Genomic DNA, 22,004 nt, shown 5'->3' with positions numbered 1-22,004 from the left:
CCACATATTCAACAATCAAAGGTTAAAATCCTTTCCTCTAAGATCAGGAACAAGACAAGAGTTCCCATTCTCACCACTCCTATTAAACTCAGTACTGGAAGTCCTAGCTAGAGCAATCAGGCAAGAAAAAGAAATAAAAGGTATCAGAATTGGAAAGGAAGAGGTAAAATTATCTCTATTTGCAGATAACATGATTTTATATAGAAAATCCTAAAGACGTAACCAAAAATCTGTTAGATCTAATAAATGATTCAATAAAGTTGCAGGATACAAAATTAACACACAAAAATCAGTAGCATTTCTATACACTAACAATGAATTTTCTGAAAAAGAAATAAAAACATTGATCCCATCTACAGTAGCATCAAAAACAATAAAATACTTAGGAATAAATTTAACCAGAGAGCTGAAAAATCTCTATCCTGAAAACTGCAAGACATTAATGAAAGAAATCAAAGACACAAATAAATAGAAAGGTATTGCATGTTCATAGAGTAGAAGAATTAATATTATTAAAATGTCAATACTACCAAAAGCCATCTATAGATTCAATGCAACCCCTATTAAGATTCCAATGGCATTTTCTACAGAAGTAGAAAAAACAGTCCTAAAATGTATATGGAACCATAAAAGACCCCAAATAACCAAAGAAATCCTAAGAAAGGAGAACAAAACAGAAGGCATCACACTCCCTGATTTCAAACTATACTATAATGCTATAGTACACAAAACAGTATGGTATTGTATAGAAACAGACAAATAGACCAATGAAACAGAATCAAAAGCCAAGAAATAAACTGAAGCATATATAGCCAAGTAAATATGTGACGAGGGGTCAAGAATACTTCAATGGATAAAAGACAGTTTCTTCAATAAATGGTGCTGGTATAATTTGATATTCACATATAAAAGAATGAAACTGAACCACTATCTTATACCACTCACAAAAAAATAACTCAAAATTTATCAAGGACTTAAATGTAAGACCTGAAACCATGAAACTCTTATTAGAAGACACAGGAATGAAGCTCCTTAACATGGGTCTTGGTAATGATGTTTTGGATACAACACCTAAAGCATAAACAACAAAATAAAAAATAAAAAAAGTGGGACTACATCAAACTAAAAAGCTTCTGTACAGCAAAAGAAACAACAAAGCAAAAAAACAACCTACAGAATGGAAAAAAATATTTACTTACAAATCATATATCTGATAAGGGATTAATATCCAAAATACATAAAGAGTTCATAGAACTCAATAGCAAAAACACAAATAACCCAATTTTTAAAATGGGCAAAGGACTTGAATAGCTGAATAGACATTCTTTAAAAGCAGATATACAAAAGGCCAACAGGCACATGAAAATTTGTTCAACATCACTAGTCGCTGGGGAAATGCAAATTATCTCATCTCACACCTGTTAGAATGGCCATGATCAAACAGACAAGAGAAAACAAATGCTAGTATGGATGTGGAGAAAAGGTATTCCTTGTACACTGTTTGGGGGACTGTAAATTGGTACAGCCATTAAGGAAAACAATATGGAGTAACCTTGAAAAATTAAAATAAAACTACCATATGATCCAGCAATTCCACCTCTGGGAATATATCCAAAGGAAATGAAAGCACTAACTCAAAAAGATAGCTGCATCCCCCATGTTTATTGCAGCATTATTTACAATAGCCAAGACATGGAAACAACTTAAGTGTACATCATGGATGAATGAATAAAGAAGTTGTGATATGCACACACAATGGAATATTATTTAGCCACGAAAAATGAGGAAATCCTATCATTTACAACAACATGGATGGACCTTGAACGCATTATGCTAAATGAAATAGGTCAGACAGAGAAAGACAAATACTGTATGATTTTATTTAAAAAAAAAAAAACTCATAGAAAAAGAGATCAGATGTGGTTACCAGAGGTGAAAGGTGGGGGAAGGGGGAATTGGAGGAGGGTGGTCAAAAGGTATAAATTTTCAGTTATAAGACAAATAAGTACTAGGGATGTGATGTACAACATGATGACTACAGTTAACACAGCCATATGATATATAGGAAAGTTGTTAAGAGAGTAAATCCTAAGCATTCTCATCACAAGGAGAAATTTTTTTCTTTTCCTCTTTCTTTTCTTTATATTGTATCTATATGACATGCTGGATGTTAGCTGAAGCTGTCATGATAATCGCAATATATGTAAATCAAATCATCATGCTGTATGCCTTAAACTTATACAGTGATACATCAATTATTTCTCAATAAAACTGGAAAAAGATATTTTCTTTAAAATTTCAACCAATTAGAAAAAAAGAAAATTTTTCAAAATAAAGGCAGTTTGGGGCACCTGGGTGGCTCAGTCAGTTAAGCGTCTGCCTTCGGCTCAGGTCATGATCCCAGGGTCCTGGGATCGAGCCCCACATCGGGCTCCCTGCTCAGTGGAAAGCCTGCTTCTCTCTCTCCCTCTGGTGCTCCCCCTGCTTGTGCACTCACTCTCTCTCTCTCTCTCTTTCTGTCAAATAAATAAATAAAATCTTTAAAAAAAAAAAAAAGAAAGGCAGTTTACTTTCAAAAGAGCAACAATGATAGCTGACTTCTCAAAAGAATCAACGAAAATGAAAAGATCATGAAATACCTTCAAAGTGTGAAAATAAAATCACTGTCATAGAATTCTATATACTGAGAAAATAGCTTTAAAAAATCAAGTCAGAACAAAGATATTTCAAAAACACTGAGAAAATTTATCCCCAGTAGAAGGGCACTAAAGGAAATATAGAAAGGTTATTATTAAGGAAAAAATAAATAAAGCCCAGATGGGAGCTTAGAAATATAAAAAGAAAAAAAGCGCCAGAAAAAAGAAAATTGAATGAATAATGACTTCAAAGAACAATAATTACATGTTTTAAAATTATAAAAAATAGAAAGAGCATAAAAGCATAGCATGGAAGTTTGGAGGGGGCAAAAAAATGTTAAAGTCTTCTATCATTTTACAGGAAAGGGTAAAAGTACTATTTTATACTAGACATTGATAAGTCAAGAATGCCTGGTATAATCTCTAGGGTAAAGATTAAGAGAATACAGAAGACTGAGTAACTCAGTAAGACAGAATACTTAAATATGCTCATTCAGTGCAAAAGAGGCAAAAAAGAGAGAAAAAAGAGAACACAAAAGAGGCAGGAGAAATAAAAAGCAAATAGAAAAATGGTGGATTTAAAATCAAATATGCCAGTAATTAGATAGACAGACAGATATGAACTAAGTGCTCCAAATAAAAGGCAAAAATCATAAAAATTGAGTTTAAAATATAGAACTGCATGCTGCTTACAAGACACATGAAAATATAAGAATATAAAATAGTTGAAAATAAAAGGGTGGACAGTTAAACTATGCAAACACTCATGAAAGCTGGCATATCTATATTAGTCTAAGACAAAGTAGATTTTAACACAAATAAACATTACTAGAGATAAAAACATGCATTTCATAATGGTAAAAGTTTCAATTCACCAGAAAGATGTTGCATTCTAAATTTGTATGCAATCTTCAAATTTATACAGCAAATACTGATAGAACTACAGGGAGGAATACACAAATCCACAATCATAGTAAGAGATGTTTAAATTCTATTCTTGGTAACCAATAGAAGAAAAAGACAAAAATATGTAAAGATACAGAAGATTTGAACTACACAATTAAGAAATTTTATTTTACATATATAGAACACAGTATCAAACAACTGCCAAATACAAAGGTTTTTTTTAAGTACACAGAACATTAAAAAATGACCACAGGCTCAACCCTAAAGAAAGTGTAAAAAGTGTTAAAGGAATGAAATAATTCAAAGTATGTTGTCTGGCCACAGAGACATCAAGCTATGAATCAATACAAAACTTCACAAGGAAAATCCCCATATGTTTAGAAATTAATCATCATCCTTCTAAATGGGTCAAAGAAGAAACCATGAAGGAACTTAAAATTCAGCATAGCACAGCAGGTTTTAGCCAGTGCAGTAAGTCAATAGACATAAAGACTTAAGGACTGAAGAGGAGACATTAAACCGCTATTATTCAGCAATAATATAATTGCACACATGAAATTTTTTTTAAACTTCAAATAAATTATTAGAATTAAAAAGTGATTTAGCAAGGTTGCTGGATACAAGATCAATATACAAGAATTAACTGCATGTCTACATACTAGCAATGAAGACTTAGAATAAGTAATTTTTTAAAGATACATCATTGACAATTACATCAAAAAATAAATACCTAGGAACACACTACATGAGATATAGGCAAGTCATCTACACAGAAAACTATAAAGCAGCACTGAAGGAAACTAAAGAAAGCCTAAATAAATGAGATATACTTCTAGCACATGGACTGGAAGATTCAATATTATAACGATGTCAGTTCCCCAAACTGATCTATAGATTCAAGGCAATCTCCATAAAAATTCTAATAGTTTAGGTGTGTGTTTGTGTGTGTTTAATTTAGCAAATAGCTAGGAATAATCATGAAAGAGGAAGAAGAAAATAAGGAGGAGGAGAAAGAACAGGAAGAAGAGGAAGCAGGGGGAGACAATGAAGAGAACAGCAATTACAACAAGGTAGAAAGACCCGCACTGAAGGATATAAAGTTTTATTATTAAACTACATTAATTCAGACAGTGTGGTTTTGGGAAAAGGAAAAAGATACCAATTAAACTAAGTAAAGAATCCAGAAAGAGAACCATCCTTAAATAGACACTTGATTTATGACAAAAATGGTACTACAGAGCAGTAAGAAAAGGGCAATCTGTTCAATAAATGATGTTGAGTCTACTGATTATCCATAAGAAAAAAAATTGACCCTTACCTCACACCAGACAGAAAAATTAATTTTAGATACATCTAAATGTACAAGGTAAAAAACAAATATTCTAGAAGATAACAAAGAATAATATCATAACTTTGGTATAGGGAAAGATTTTCTTAGATAGGATATAAAGAAAAAGATTGCTAATTTGATTACATTAAAATAAGAACTTCAGCTAATCAAAAGTCATCATTTACAGAGTAAAAAAAATAAGAAAAGATATTTTGCAACATATGTTATTGAAAAAGACTATATAAAGATACCCAAATAGTCAATAAATATATGAAAAATTGCCCAACTTCATTAGTAATCAGGGAAATGCAAATTATAAACACAGTTAAGATACTTCTACATCCCTTGAAAATGGCTAAAATTCTGAAAACAAAATAAAGTATTGCCCAAAATGTGGAATATAGACAAAAAGAACTCTCATATACTGGTAATGGGAGTATAAATTAGTACAACCCTTTTTGGAAAACTGTTTGCAAACAAAATCAGATATATGCAGGGGAGGGGGAGATGAAAAAAATTAGATATATGCATACCCTCTGATCCAACAATTCCACCCTCAGCATATATCTAACAGAAATGTGTGCATGCATGCACCAAAAGATATATAGAAGGATGTTCACAGCAGAATTATTTGTAATAGCCAAAAAGCAGGAACCCAAATATCCATTAATAGTAAAATCAATACATACACTGAGGTACATTCATTTTGTAGAATATGTATATAGCAATAAAAATGAATGAAACACAGTTATGCTCAACCCATAGACAAATCACACACACACACACATGCACACACACGTGTGCAAAAACACACAAATAAATAATATATGATTCCATTTATATACAATTCAACAATAGGCAAAACTAATCTTTGATGTTGGAAGTCAATTTAGTGGTTACTTTTGGGATAGAAGGAGAAGGTAATCACGGTGGTAAATATGGTGGAGGATGTTCCCCGTAATTTTTGTGTTTTTCCACATGTGTATAACGTACAAATATAAAAGGTTTAAAACACTTTTTAAAGCTTGTGGAGATAAAATAACAAAAAGACAAGAACTCAATAATGGAGAAGTTACAACATAAAAGGTAGAACTTCTGGTACATGTATACAACTCAAGAATCCAATGGTACTAGTATAAAGTTAGATATCTGGTAGCCTAGACCAAAGTCTAACCTTGTAGTGCTTATCTTCAGTTATTCTTTACGTTTGCAACAAACTGTCTTGGAAATATATTTTGTGCCACATCTTTTGGTCCATAGTTCAGATAGAAACTACACAACAACTGGTGCTGATCTAAATTATTTACTAGTTGAGACACAGTCACCAAAAAAAGGCTAAATAATTTTTTTCTCCCCCCACAGAAGCAGAGCTTTATAGAACAACATAATGGCTATTTCCATTGCCAAGAAACTTCCTGTAATTTTTGCATCTTTAAGACTCATACTTAATGACCAAAATAACTGAAGTAGTTTTTGTTCTTGATAAATAGCAATAAGCCCAAAAGAGGCAAACACTGTAGATTACCAAATCCTCAGTGTTTGATCTTCTTCATATAAGCTCTAATTATTCCTACGTTACTATGCTTAAAAAGCAACAAATAACTTATATACACATACATATACAGGTAAACTAATGGTCAATTACTAACAATTATTAAATCTACATGGCTATAAGTGTGTTCATAGTATTATTCTTTAAACTTTTCTGTATTTTAAAAATGATACAATAGAAGCTTGGGATGGAAACCTTGTATGATTATATACAATATGAACTCATTTTGTTTTAAAATATGCATCAAAAAAACTAGAGAGAAATATACCAAAATGTTAACACTGGTCATTTCTGGTAGCAGTATTTTCTTCCTTATTATATATTTCTATAATTTTTCTAAAAGCAAAGTTTCCTTTTAAAAAATTAATTTTACTTTTTAAAAAAGAAATAAATCACTCAGAAAGTATATAAAAGTTGCTGGTCCCTAAGAAAGTATTTTATCTTTGAGTTTCCAAGCCCATAAAATTCTGTATCCATATAATTTTTATCATTAAGAATAATGTATATTTAGAGTTGGAGTGACATCTAAATACTGATGATACCCTTCAGTGCATATTTCATTGTGGCAGACATTGTAGAAAATTTCTAATGCTCCAGCTAAAGTTTAACTAAAGAACTGAATTGACAGAAGTGATGTCATACTGTTAGAACAGGAAAATGTGGGTTTTCAATGAAGATAATCTAAGTTCAAATTCAAGCTGTGTTCCTTTATTATCTGTGTGAATTTAGGGATGTCACTCAAATTCTGTGTCCCACTCATCACCTGTAACATTAAAACAAGAAAACCTACCTCTCAAGATTTTTTTTTGAGGACTGAGAAAATGTCTATAAAACCCAATAGGATGCTTGGTCCATAACTGTGTTCAATTGGGAAAAGGCTAAAATATTAAGTGAGATAGAAGCAACTAGAACAATGTCGGACAAACAGCCAGTGCTAGATAAATAGTAATATATGGACCAGAACGATTGATTTTTTCCAATGATCTCTTGTTTCCTGTACAGAATGCCATGGTCCACTAAAATGGGGGTTCCAAGAGAGTTGCTTCCCCAGGACCTTGGACAGTACTTGGCAGGTAGCAGGCACATAATGCCACATGGTTGAAAGAATGGAAGTGGGTGGAGGTATGATCACAGGAATGGACAGAAGGATGGATGCCAGTAGACAGAGACATCTTGTTCAAGTAGGCCAAGAGAAGAAGAAAGAGTCGCTCTGATCTTAGTAGGCATAGACTGAGCTATTCTGGGGAGAGAGGTTCGGCTGGCTCTTCCCAGAGGGTACTGTCACAGGAGTAAACGGAAGCCACTGTCAGTTTGCGAGGCTTCTGGACAGACAAATCTCATTGTGTTGGTTTCTCCCTTTAAAACCTGTCTGTGGTTTCCCTTTGCTGTTAGGATAAAATCCCAACTTCTTCACAGGCCCTGCCAGGCTTTCTGCTTATCTCTAGCTGCTCTCCTCCTGTCACTCCATTGTCTGGCTACACATAACATTTTCCAGTTCCTAAATAGGATCATGCTATCTCTGGCCTCCAAGTCTGAACCCATGCTATTCCTTCTGCCTCAAATCTACATTTTATCCACTCATGATTCACTCTCCCTTTGACATCTAGAGTGTGCATTATCTTTCAGGTGTCGGCTTACCTTTCACTCACTTGAGAACCTTCCTTGACAACTTAACCCTCCCCAAACCTGCCCACCATCAGGGGAGTTCAGAGGACCCGCTGCATATTTCCACAGCTCTCTGTATTTGTTCTACCTTAGTACTTACTACACTATAAAATGGTTTCCTGGTCTTTTCCAGAAAACTGGAATGTACGTGCCAAGATATTAGTGATTTGGGTCTGCTTTTTTTCATTGCTTTACCACTCAGTGGCTAGAATAACACCTGGCTAATAGTAGACACTTCATAAATATTTGTTGAATAAGTGACTCAATTTCCATCTCCAAATTGCATTAAGCTCCATGGGGTCTGGTTCTGAATCGGTTCTTACATCATCAATGAATAGTGCCTGGCTCATAAAAGAAACTCTTCAAATATTTATCAAGTAAGTAAATTTCATTTGATACCAGTTCCCAATTCATATATCATGTAAATGCTTATTTTAGGGATCTACTGAGAAGTTGAATATTTCAGTCATTTCATCTATTTTATTAATCTTCCAACTTTTTTCCTGTTTTTACAAATTACCCACTTAGCAACACTTAAGCATTCCCTACTATCCATGATTTAAAATGCCAATGATACCAATTTCCATTTTTTAAAAAGGTACTATTTACCTTCATTGTTTTAATTAACATTATTGCTACCACTAAAGCCAATATTATTTGTTCTGAATTTAGAATAGGCCCACCAAAGACCAGTAAAGCCCAAAAAACAGGTGTTAATATCTCTAACATTTGGCTTTAATCAGAAACATAAATCAGACACCTGAATTAAATTAAATCCCCTTTGAACCACCTCAAATCACCTTTGGAAAGACAAGTAATACCAAGAAAGGAGATTCTCAGAGCATCAGTGCAGAATCTCACAATAACTCAAATAAAAGCTAACCTTGCCAAAATATCCCCCTCGCCTATTTTCATAAAAATATATAGACAACAAAGTGGGGGGAGAGGGTAGCCAGGGGCATCAGAAACTCCGTTAGCCATAGGTTCCTTCTTTGATTTTACAATATGTAAACAAAACAACACATAGGACCTGACACTTGTTTGTTTTTTGGTAAGTATAAGCCTTTACATTCGAATTCAATGTCTATTTCTTAGTTATTAGTTATACAAATATTCACTGATTGTTGACTCTTCCTGTCCAACTAGACAGGAAGGGTCACTTAATTTTTATTTAGCATACGAACTGGTAATGTCAAATATGAAAGTCTTCTTATCCAAGCAGAATTAGCCAGTTGGGGTTTTGCCCAATGGTGGGCAAATCTGCAGCAACACCCGCTGTTCACACGTCTGATTGAGGTTAGCCATTGTTAGAACCCCAGTCTAGGCGTAACGCGAGTGAGACTGAGACTTGGGCAATTTGCTATGGTGTCATAGAGGCTCTTGAAATCAATTTCATTCATGTATTTTATACCACCCAGTTTCAGAAAGGGTTAATGACAATATCTAAAGGCATATAAATATAATCCAGCCAGATTTTTAAAAATAGTAATAAATTGGTGAGGTAAATGTGGCACAAGAGAAATAAAAATGGGGCATGACAGGGTTATTTCCTCCTTACCTGTGTACTGCAAGCCCCTGTATTCACTTATTGCCCCAGGAGGCTTTAAATTGGGCCAGTAATGGAACAACATTTGCACAGCTGGAGGTTTCACCTGTGAAGGCCCGTAGGCTATCACATACAAAAGATCCTAGAGGAAGCAGGAAGCATACTTTGACTTAGCATCATCAAATAAAGATGAAAATAGTTCATTCAACATTACCAAAGCAGTGCAAAATCCAATAGAAGGGTTGGGTGGTTCCTTCCCCACCCCCACCCCCACCCCCGCCCCCGGCATCTCATCATCCAGGTGTGCTTCTCAGATGAGATCATATTAAAATATCATTTTTTATTATTTATTTATGGGTCCTGTAAATAAGCACCTCCCTTCCCTTCCAGGTAAAGATCAAAACGACACTGTCTTTTAACAAATTCTTCTCTACTCCAGGATAATGTTAAAGGAAGACTTTAGAATAGCAGGAACCAGTTTGCCAAACACTGCATTTTTCAAATATTTTCCTAAAACCCATTTCTTAACAATCCACATCTCCTATTTGAAAGAAGACAGGTTCTCGAGCAACATTTCAAATGAAATAAAATTGCCATGTAATATAGTATTTGCTAAATTCTAAGAGCTATCCAATTACTTTTTCTGTCAGGCCACTGTGTTCTTCAAGTATCATTTCTGCTTTAAATGATAAATTAACCAGGAAGGAAACAATTCCAGGTCCTGCCACACCAAAATAAAAAGACATCAATAAATTTGACCTGTTTTAATAGGCAAAATATTTTCACTCCATTATATAAATTGGGTTTGTGCCTATGAGTTAAATTTGGCCCAAAACTTACTTTCCAGACTTCTTGCTTATATTTCATGAGGCATTCCAATAATTGACAATGATACACTGTAAGGAAGAAAATATAATTTGAACACAAATTATAAACGTCAGATAAAATATCCTTTGAGATATAATAATATGTTAGTAAGACTTTTTATCTAATCATTAAATTAGAAGTGACTTATTTCCGAAAGAATGAAACTGGACCACTATCTTTACCCATACATAAGAATAAACTCAAAATGGATTAAATGTGAGACCTAAAACCATAAAACTTTTAAAAGAAAACATAAGCAGTCATCTCCTGGACATGGGCCTGTGCCACATATTTATGGAAAGGTCTCCTCAGGGGAAGAAAACAAAAGCAAAAATAAACAATTGAGACCACACCAAAATAAAAAGCTTTTGCACAGTGAAGGAAACCATCAACAAAACAAAAAGACAACCTACCAAATAGGAGAAGATATTTGCAAGTAATGTATCTGATAAGGAGTTAATATCCAGAACATATAAAGAATTTACACAATTCAACACCAAAAAAACAAATAATCTGATTAAAATATGGACAGAGGACCTGAACAGACATACAAACGGCCAACAGACACATGAAAAGATGCTCAACAGCACTAATCATCAGGGAAATGCAAATCAAAACCACAATGAGATACGACCTCTTATCAGTCAGAATGGCTAGTGTCAAAAAGACAGGAAATGACAAGTGTTGTTAAGAATGTAGAGAAAGGGACGCCTGGGTGGCTCAGTTGCTTAAGCGTCTGCCTTTGGCTCAGGTTGTAATCCCAGGGTCCTGGGATCGAGTCCCACTTCGGGCTCCTTGCTTAGCAGGGAGCCTGCTTCTCCCTCTGCCTGCCACTCCCCCTGCTTGTGCTCTCTCTCTCTTTTTCTCTCTGACAAATAAATGAATAAAATCTTAAAAAAAAAAAAAAGAATGTAGAGAAAAAGGAACACTTCTGTACTGTCAGCAAGAATGTAAATTGGTACAAGCCCTGTGGAAAACAATATGGAGTTTCCTCAAAAAATTAAAAATAGAAAAATACCATATAATCCAGTAATTCCACTATGGGTATTTACCCAAAGAAAACAAAAACACTAATTCGAAAAGATAATGTGCAACCCTATGTTTATTGCAACAGTATTTACAATAGCCAAAGTATGGAAGCAATCTATGTGTCCATCAATAGCTGAATGGATAAAGAAAAGGTGGTATATAATATATACAGTGGAACATTACTCAGCCATAAAAAAGAATGTAATCTTGCCATTTGTGACAACATGGATAGACCCAGAGGATATTACACTAAGTGAAATAAGTCAGACAGGGAAAGACAAATACCTTATGATTTCATTTACATGTGGAATCGAAAAATCAAAACAAACGAACAAACAGAAACAGACTCATAAATACAGAGAACAAACTAGTGGCTGGCAGAGGGGAGGTGGGTGGGAGGATGGGCAAAACAGGTGAAGTGGATTAAGAGGCAGAAACTTCCAGTTATAAAATAAATAAGTCACGGAGATGAAAAGTACAGCATAGAGAATACAGTCAATAATATGGTAATAATACTGTATGGTGACAGATGGCGACCACACTTACTACGGTGAGCACTGAATAATGTACAGAATTGTCAAATCACTAACTCATACACCTGAAACTAACATAATTTATGTCAACTATACTTCAATAATAAAATTTTTTAATAATAAAAATTGTCAATAAAATTAAAAATTACTTATTTCCTTATAGTATTCAACATTTCAAAAATCATGTAAGCCCTGGACTTTATCAAGCTTTTTACTAAGATCCTTCATCTTTTTAGCAAAAGAAATATTAAGGACAATCCCTAGTAATAATAATTATATAATATAAACTTACATCAACGTAATCAAGAACTACACAGAAAAAAAATGCCTAATAGCAACATTTATTGAGTGTTCATTATGTGTCAGGTATTGTGCTAAGAGCCTTATACATATTATCTCATAACCACCATGTTGCAGTGAGGAAACTTACTTAGCTTAGTTTCCTATCTTGCTCAAGTCTGGACAGATAGCAAATGAAAGACTGATGGATTAGCACGGGAGTCTTTCATCACTCAGGCACCAAGTCCACCTCATTGAGGAATTCTTAGAAGCTACGGAACAGCAAGCTTCTTTCATTTGCCCATGTTTACTTGGGGAAAAAAGATATCTCCACCTAGTTAGACACCTGTTTTTGTTTTTTTTTTTAAGATTTTATTTATTTGACAGAGAGAGCACAAGCAGAGGGAGAGAGAAGGAGAAGCAGGCTCCCTGCTGAGCAAGGAGCCTGATGTGGGACTCGATCCCAGGATACTGGGGTCATGACCTGAGCTGAAGGCAGCCGCTTAACCGACTGAGCCACCCAGGCGTCCCTAGACACCTGTTTTATATCTTCCAGAATCTGTCATCCAACCCTGTCATAGCCCTGAAGCAGGTTTCACTTTAGTCACTGATGACCTCTATGTCATTCAACTCAATGGACATACTTCAGTCTGCCTTTTACTTGACCTTCAGCAGCATTCAGTGCTGCGGACTCCTGTCTCCTTTTCAAAACACTCTCTTCCTTCAACTTCATGACTAACACTCTCCTATTACTTGTGGCAGACACTGTTGTTGCTACTCAACTGCTATCAACAGCCCTTTCTTCCTTGTCCATCCCCCAATGCACAGACTACAAAGCAAGATACTTCCTCAGACCCCCATGGAGCTAGGGATGGCCATGTGACTCACTTCTGGCCAGTAAGACCTAAGAGAGAATCTGCTGAGAAGGGGGGTTTCTGAAATATTTCTTCTCTGTGATAAAAGAGCCACAACAGGAGACCTTCCTCTAATTACCCTGATTGATCCTGTTACCTGTTTGTGGATGTGATTGGGTAAGAATAAAATAACCCCCACTGTGGCAGCCATCTTGCAAACCTGAGGGGAAGTCCAAGAGAAACACAATGGCGCCATCTCAGGCCCCTGATACTGTATCTGTAAGACTTCCTACTAAGTAAACAAAGTAAACAACAAACGTTCGTATAATTCAAAACTTCTGTTAGTCAGCCAAACACATCCTAACAGATACAACCTCTCTGCCTCCTTGGCAAGCTCATCCTCTTCCACTGGACCATTATCCATTGGAGTTCCTGAAAGCCTGATCATAAGCTCACTCCACTTTTCATTCTATGCTCTCTCCTAAGCAATCTCACACTCATATACAACTTCAGGTACCATCTATATGCAATTTAATAAGGCCACTGGACACTTATGTGTAGGTTCAGAGTTCAAAGTTCATCACCTCTAGCCCAGAGCTCTATACTAAGTTCCGGGCTCATAATACAACTTCCTAATCATCACTGCCTTTTTTTTTTTTTTTTAAGGAAGCTGATTTATTTGCATTTTTGTGTTTTGGACATATAGAATTATTATTGAGATTATGTGTGAGGTTTTTTCCCAATTCGATTGAGATAAAATTGACATGGAACACTATTAGTTCAAGGTATGTCATCTCCTCTTAAATGTCTCAGAGGCACCTCGAATACAACACCCAAAACAGATTCGTAAGCATCCCTCAGAAGCCTGGTTTTCTTCTTCCAGTGTCTCCTTTCTCAATGAATAGAACCACCACGCATTCAGTTTTGCAAGCCAAAAATTCCCCATATCTGATAAGTCACCAAATCCCATCAATTTTACTTTCTACATACTTTGCGCAGTCTCAATTGCCCCTGCCTTTTTTACATGCCCAGACAAATGGCACGGCTCCTCCTGGGTCAATCTTCATCCACTATTTGTAATCCATTCTCAACTGCAGTCGGGGTGACATACACATAACCACCCAAAGTCCTCCAGTGCCTTCCCATTAGACTCAGATAAACACCGGACTCTCAAACAGAGCCCATACATCCTGCATGTTCTGGCCCACAGACGCCCCCAGTCTCACCTCCCATGAGGCAGCCCTCACTCTGAGCTCCAGCTATACCAATCTCTCAGTCCCACCTGCTTGCCAGGCTTCCCTCTGACACATGAGACTCTTCTACCTGAATCCCCCACCCCCTGTAGCCTTGTTAATGCTACTCATCCTTCAGTCCTCAGAGCAAAGGTTACTTCCCCAAAGAAGCCCTCTCTGACCTCTTCAATAAAAGGAAATCCCCTTTTATAGGGGCTCATTATACAAAAGTACATCTTTCCAAGAGCTCGTCACAGCTGAAACTTTACATTTGCTATTCTTTTTTTTTTTTTTTTTTCCAGAGAGGGAGAAAGGTGGGGGGAAGGGGAAGAGGGAAAGAGAGAATCTTAAACAGGCTCCATGCTCAGCAAGGAGCCGGATACGGGGCTTGATCTCATGACCCTGAGATCATGACCTGAGCTGAAATCAAGAGTCAGATGCTTAACTGACTGAGCCACATCTGCTTTTATAATTATTTAATTCATGTCTTCTCCCACCACTACCATGTAAGTTTCATGAGGCAAGGGCAGAGGTCAGTTCTGTTTTACTAACCAGGATGTCTCCAGTGTCTGGCACAGACTAGTTATTCAGTGACTATTTATTGAATATATAAATAGTCCTCTAGAATTGGAATTTTGTTTTTAAGCCATCAGTGAGCTCTCAAGGTACAGATGTTCCAGGCCATTTTCTCTTTCTCCATATGTCTGTCACACAAACCCAGATCAGAGCAGTCCCCTGACTGCCCCATGAACAGACCTGGAGAGTCCCTTTGTGTAAACTGCTTGCCCTCCCAGATTGCCCCCCCCATTTACCCTATCAATCAAAACGTTATCCATATTTTAAGACCCATACTTTGCTCAAGGGGCACAAAGATTTCCCTGATCATTTCAATCCATAGAGTTCTCTCCCTCTGATGAATTAATACTACCTATAGTTATTTATTTTGTACTTTTCACATACTACCTTACATTGTAAATTAATGATTTATGTGAATATGCCTAATACTTCCAAATAGACATAAGCTCCATAGCAAGCACTATGCCTTACGCTTCTGGGTGGTTTTCACAATGTCTAGCTCAGAGCCGTGAACAGCTGAACAAGGTCTGTGCACCACCCTTGATACGCCATGGGCTACAAACAAGGACCAAGATGCTACTTGCTGCCCCCCCATAAAAATTCAAACAAAATGGAGCCCTACCACTGGGTCCCTGAGAGCCCCCTGGTGGGTATCACCTCACTCTTGACACTTTCCCACAACACAACACTAGTTGTGGGTCCCAAATGTCATTTATAGCATCGAAGAGCTGGCTACAAACATTCTCCATGAACAGATGAAGATACAGATTTGGAAATAACAGAAGTAACGCAGTCTGATCATAGTGGTTCCCAGCGAAACACTCAACTCCAAGAAGAAAATGGCAGATCATAGCGATTTGCATTGCTCTTTATTGAGCATTTACAATGTGCCCATCCCTATGCGAGGCAAGCACTTGACATACACCAAACTCATCAAATGCTCATGATATTTTAAGGCACTATAGGAATAGTTATTCCCACTTCAGAAATGAGGAAACTTGATCTTAGGGAAGTTGAAAAACTTGCACAACATTAACACTAACTGGCAATTTTCTGGTGAGCTCAGACATGAACCCACAGACCTCGAACCTCAAAGCACATGATTTTAGGCCCCCTGCTTTACTGCCTCCCAACTTAGAAACTAGGACCAAAGCCTCAGGAGGAGACTTCAACTTACTAGACTCCAAATGAAGGGTGTTTTGGAAATATAATATATAAGAAATATAAATGACGTTTTGAGGGTCCTCTAAGTCAGAGTGAGATATGAGATAGAACTTCCAAAAAGTATACATTTGAATTACTCATACAATGACTCAATTACTCAAGGCATTTCATATTTAAAGGGTAACACTCCAAACGAAAAAGCATTAAGATTTAAACATGAAACATTCTTTCTGGGGCGCCTGAGTGGCTCAGACTCTTGGTTTCGGCTCAGGTCATGATCTCGGGGTCGTGGGATCAAGCCCTGCCTCGGGCTCTGCGTTCAGCACAGAGTCTGCTTGAGATTCTCTCTCCCTCTTCCTCTGTCCCTCCTACCCTCTTACTCTCACTCTCTCTCTCAAACAAATAAATAATCTTTTTTTAAAAAATGAAACATTTTTTCCTCACCCTGTGTCAAAAACTTAATTATTTATAATGTAATTAAGTGGAAGGCTGAAAACAGTGCCACCAAATTTGTTCACTTTCCAAATCAACAATAAATGAAAATTAAAACTGAGTTCACATCTTAGCATGTGATGCCAACAGTCAACCCCTTTTTAGGTCAGTTTCCCAAAGTTCATATGTAATTATACTGATGAACAGAAACGAAACCTGTCCAAATCACTACTTATTGAAGAAATACAACTCAAAACAGTAAGATATTATTTTTTGTCTGTCTAACAGAATACAAATTTTACAGTACTTGATGACAGGTTACAATGTACTCTCATATATAATTAGGGACACTACTAAAATTTTTTCAAGTCCCTTAATTCATTAATCCCTCTTTTATGAATTTATTCTAAGGAAATAATCAGAAACATAGTAAAAAAATTATGCTCAAGGATACCTGTGTGACATTAGAGTAGCAAATTCACAAAATATTAACAGTGGTTATCTTTAGTCATTAGAATCACAGTGATTTTTATAGTTCTAATTTAACTTATTCCTATACACTTGTACTCAATTTCTAATCAATGCCCTAAAATTGTGTCCCCAAACATTCTAAAAATATCACTAGCCAGCAAGATTACTGCTAATAACAAAGACAAGGGGAAGTTACTTCAACTCAAAAGTCTGTCTCGTAACACACCTCCTTTGGTCTATCCACCAAGAAGAGTTCTTCTCACATGAGAATTTCTAGCCTACTCACTTCCTATCTTCTTTAACAATTGTTTTTGAAATTAATCAAGCCACTGGAATTTCCACTGACCTGGGTTGGATGTGTATTGCATTGCAATCATTAGCATGGATGATGCAGACAGATTAACGTGGGCAGGAACGCCTTCTCTCCTTGAAGAACCCACTGAAACAAAACATTATTTCATTAGATACAATTAATCTATATATATAATTCTTATTTTGCATATAGCGTGAGAGCTGGGAAGATACTTTCCCTAAAAAGTCTCAACCAATTCAATGGATGTTTTGCACAAATAAAACCACAAAAATCTGGCCTAGCATTGAAATGCCACAACTATCATCATCAACGGCAAGCATTTCGTGAGAATCTACAAGAAGCAGAAACAGTGCCAGAGGTGAAGTAATGGCTTTATCAGAGATGTACTTAGATGTGATCTCTGCTCCCAAGATGTTTATACCTAGGTGGAAAAGAAAGGAAAAACAAAATCTTCCACATGCCCTAAAGGCATGTCGAAGGTTATCCCAATAAAAGTAAAAATAGGAAAACAATGAATCATGGAACACTACATCAAAAACTAATGATGACTGTACGGTGACTAACATAAATAACATAATAAAATTAAATTAAATTTTAAAAAAAGTAAAAATAAAAGGTTTATTTATTTTGAACCTAACTCGAATGTGTTAACTTTTAGAGATGCAGATGAAATAATAGTCTGCTTATAATGGGGACCTTATTAATTCAGTCACACACACAAATTTCAAATCACGTTATTATAAAAAAATTATATATTAACTTAAAAATTATTTTCAACTCTCACAGATCACGAAACAGTTTTATTCAAACCTTCACATCAGCAGCATCTCCATCACCATGAGAATAACTTTTTTAGCTTTCCAGAGCTTACCACCTCCATATCCAACTGAGTTGTTTGAAAGAAAGCACTTTTTGAATCTGTGAATAACACTGTCACTGAACATTTTATCCTGTGCCACAAGTATTCAGTTACAAAGCAAGCTGGTTTCTTCCAAACTCATCTTACAGCTGTGTATCCATGGTCTCCACATGATAACCACTTACATCCTGCTTTTAAGACATCCTTAAGTGGCTTGTCTACAATGACATCCAACACTATATTATATTTCTTTCTCTCTCCTTTTTAGTGGCATATCAGGTAACTCCAAGTAGCATTCAAAACAAGCACCGATGGAGGTCATTCGAGATCATACTCCCAAAAAGTTGTTGTCTCCAAAGAGTACTTTATTATTCTAACCAGTAATTGAGAGAGGGTTCACATGGGAGAAGCTTTAAAATTACTCAAATATAAAATGAATTCCTTTGCTCAGGGATAATTGCAGAAGTAGGAGAAACCTCTCCTTATAATTAGGCTTGTGTGACAAATTGTCAAGAAAGCATGAACAGAACGGTGTCCCATGAGTATGACACCCTCCATTAGCCAACTCTCAGTGTCCTACACACAATGGAGAAAACCACTAATGTGGGCAACAACAAAAGAGCAGAAGACCCACAAATCTGCTTTATTTTATTTTATTTTACATTAAAGTGCAGTACATGGAAATAATATCTCACCATCCATAAAGAATAAGGCAACTTAAAATAAAACACATGTATGAAAGAACCATTAAAACATGAATATAAGATTTGTCATATAATAACATAGGGAAAACAGAGAAACTTTAACGTGATTCTATTCTTTTCTTCGCATGAAAGACTTTGAGTGCTACAACAGAAATAAGCAAGCAAAAAACTAAAACAGAGGAATCATTAGTTTTATTCAGGTTCCATTTACCTGAATTTGCTTTTATTAATCACTTGCAGCTGGGCTGCTTCTACCCCACCAAGCAGGCGAGAGTCAGGAAGATAAACTAGTTTGGCTGTGCAATATAAATGAGTATTAATAATTATACAAAGATATGCAGATCAGGTCAATGCTCTTAGATGGTAAAGTTGTGTCAATCAAGTGTGATTAATCAAGGAAAGAGAACTTTGAGCCAAATCCTAAAGAACAAGATGCAGTTGCTCTCAGACTTTAGCCAGGGAGCTTGTTCAAATTCAGCTTTGGGGTTCGTATCTAGAATCTAACTCTGTCAGTTTGGAAGCAGAAAAGCTTTAATAAGCACATCAAGTGGTTGGGGGTTTTTTTATTTTGTTTTGTTTTTTTAATTTATTTGACACAGAGAGAGAGAAAGAGAGAGCAGAGCAGGGGGGAGCGGCAGAGGGAGAAGCAGGCTGCCTCCCTGCTGAGCCGAGAGCCCCACGCAGGGCTCGATCCCAGGACCCTGGGATCATGACCTGAGCCGAAGGCAGCCGCTTACCGACTGAGCCACCCAGCGCCCCATCAAGTGGTGTTGACGCAGGTGGGCCCTGAGCCTGGTGGCAGGAGCATTACCAGAGGGGAAATAAGAAAGATATCCAGGTGTGGGAGGGAAAATGGCATGGCCCTTTGCCCTTTGTTTAAGGGGGAGTGGGGGGTGGGGAAGGAAAGTCTTGTCTCTGACATACTGGAGGAAAAATAATTACATATATTTAAATAATTATATATATATACATATATACGGTCCTCTTGGGACAAGGGTTTTCACCTTTGTTGAAATTCATCTGAAACTTTTTAATAATAAACGTTTCTAAAAAAAAATAAAAACTATAAAGGGAGCCTGAGAATCCCTGTGCCTGGAGGCCTTTAAAAATGGGAGAGATGCCCAAAATGTCTCAATGATTTAGGTGAGGTCTATTTGGAGAAGAGCCCAAATGGCTCAGTGACCTTTGGCTGTCCCTTTTACCCCTACAAATCCATGCTCTCCCTCAAGTGTGGTCAACCACACAGCCAAAAGCATTCCCCTGGCTCAAGCCCTAGGAAACTGGCTCCAGCACCTCTATAAACAGACAGTGCCTTGCAGTTGCTTAGCCTTCTAACAGACTGAATAAAATCACCGCAATTCTAATTAATAAACGTGCACAGGCACACATCATTTATTGAATCGTGGTAAAAAGGCATGCATGATGTAAACAGATGTGCAGCTTGTCCCCATGAGGGCATATAAAGCCAAAGCTACATACAATGGAAGAAGAGAATTAATCAAAATAAGAAAATCTCACACTTAATATTGTGCTCAGGAAATACAATTATGAGTTTTAAGACCTATTTCCTGATTCTCCCGACACCACCAGAATAAGCATTACCAGCATCCCTTTCCTCTATCTGTTCCTGCATTTTATAGTTCCTAATGCACTATCATGTGTAGCTCTTATATGATTCTCACCAAAAGAAATAAATAAGTAGGGGCGCCTGCGTGACTCCGTCGATTACATGTCCAACTCCTGATTTCACTCAGGTCATGATCTCAGGGTTGTGAGATCCAGCCCATGTCGGGCTCCATGCTGGGTGTGGAGCTGCTTAAGATTCTCTCTCTCTCTCCCTCTCCCTTCCCCCCACCCTGCCACCACTTGTACTGTCTCTCTCTCAAATAAATAAATAAATAAAACTTAAATAAATAAATAAATATATGGGGAAAGCCATTTTATAAAAAGGAGTCAGACTATCTGCATGAGAGCACCAACTTAATTATTAGGACTACAGCCCACGTCACTTGACTTCATAGGCAATGCTCTAGTGACTTATTCATTCAAAATTCATTTAAAAATTCAAAGAGTATTTTTTCCATACCTCCTACGTACCAGGCATTGTGTCTAGAGACAGCCATAAACAAGACAGGCAAGCGTTTGTCCTTATGGAGCTTAAATGCTCAAGCTATGCCATCCAATATGGTAGCCACTAGCCACATGTGGCTATTTAAATTTAAGTGAATTAAAGTTCAATTAAATTACAAAGTCAGTTCTTCAGTCTCATTAGATACATTTCAAGTGCTCAGGTGCCCTGTGTGGCTAGTGTATTAGACAGCACAGAAATTTATAAAACATTTCCATCATTGCAGAACGTTCTATGGACAATGCCATTCTAGAGGAACAGGCAAACAACCGTGAAGAAATACAAAGCAGGGCAAAGGGACAGGCAGAAAGTGATGGAAGGTCCTGTTTTAGCTTGAGGGTAAGGAAGGGCATCTCGAAAGATAAGATATTTGAGCTGAGACCTAAAGAGAGTGAGGAAGAATGATAGGACCATTTGGGAGAAGGCCTACTGAGACAGAGGAAAATCCTCGTGTCTTTACGGAATTGCAGAATGGCCAATGTGGACTGCACGGAGTGAACACTGAAGAGGCAGTAATGAAGTAATAAGGTCACAGCAGTGGCCAGAGCACCGAGGGCCTTGTGGGCTAGGGAAGGATGTTGAATTTGATTGGTGAGAGTGACGGAATGTGATGAAGGAAGTGACGTGGTCTGGTTTACGTGTTCGGAGCTTAGCTCTGGCTGTTGGGTGAGAACAACTGTAGGGTTGCTAAGAGTAGAAGCAGGGAGACCAGTTCAGAAACTACTGGACAGGTCTGGGTGAGAGATGGCAGTAAGGAGTAGTCTGAATTGGAATATATTTAAGTAAACCCTACTACCCTTATACTTTTGTAAGGGGTAAAGGTAAGAGAGTCATCTGGGAAGAAGAAACACATTCTGGTGCCATACAACAAAACCATTTCCTGTGCTTTGCCAGATTGCGCTGCCCGCATTAGCAAGTGTTTTGTTTG

General features: G+C 36.8%; 1 protein-coding gene across 14 annotated transcripts in view; it reads right to left on the bottom strand.

Moving 5' to 3' along the window:
- UNC79 (unc-79 homolog, NALCN channel complex subunit) overlaps positions 1 to 22,004 on the bottom strand; it is a 237,325-nt gene that overhangs the window by 163,192 nt on the left and 52,129 nt on the right. For all 14 annotated transcript variants that reach the window (XM_032405836.1, XM_032405840.1, XM_032405835.1 and 11 more), the window contains 3 exons: positions 17,419 to 17,511; positions 10,476 to 10,531; positions 9,648 to 9,777 (listed from right to left, as the gene is read on the bottom strand). In XM_032405836.1, coding sequence (XP_032261727.1) covers positions 9,648 to 9,777; positions 10,476 to 10,531; positions 17,419 to 17,511 — 279 coding nt within the window. The remainder of the gene's footprint in view (positions 1 to 9,647; positions 9,778 to 10,475; positions 10,532 to 17,418; positions 17,512 to 22,004) is intronic.

The sequence above is a fragment of the Phoca vitulina genome, unplaced genomic scaffold, assembly GCF_004348235.1.
Source record: "Phoca vitulina isolate PV1807 unplaced genomic scaffold, GSC_HSeal_1.0 scaffold7, whole genome shotgun sequence".
Taxonomy (NCBI): Eukaryota; Metazoa; Chordata; class Mammalia; order Carnivora; family Phocidae; genus Phoca; species Phoca vitulina.
This window is presented reverse-complemented; position numbering and strand designations above follow the sequence as displayed.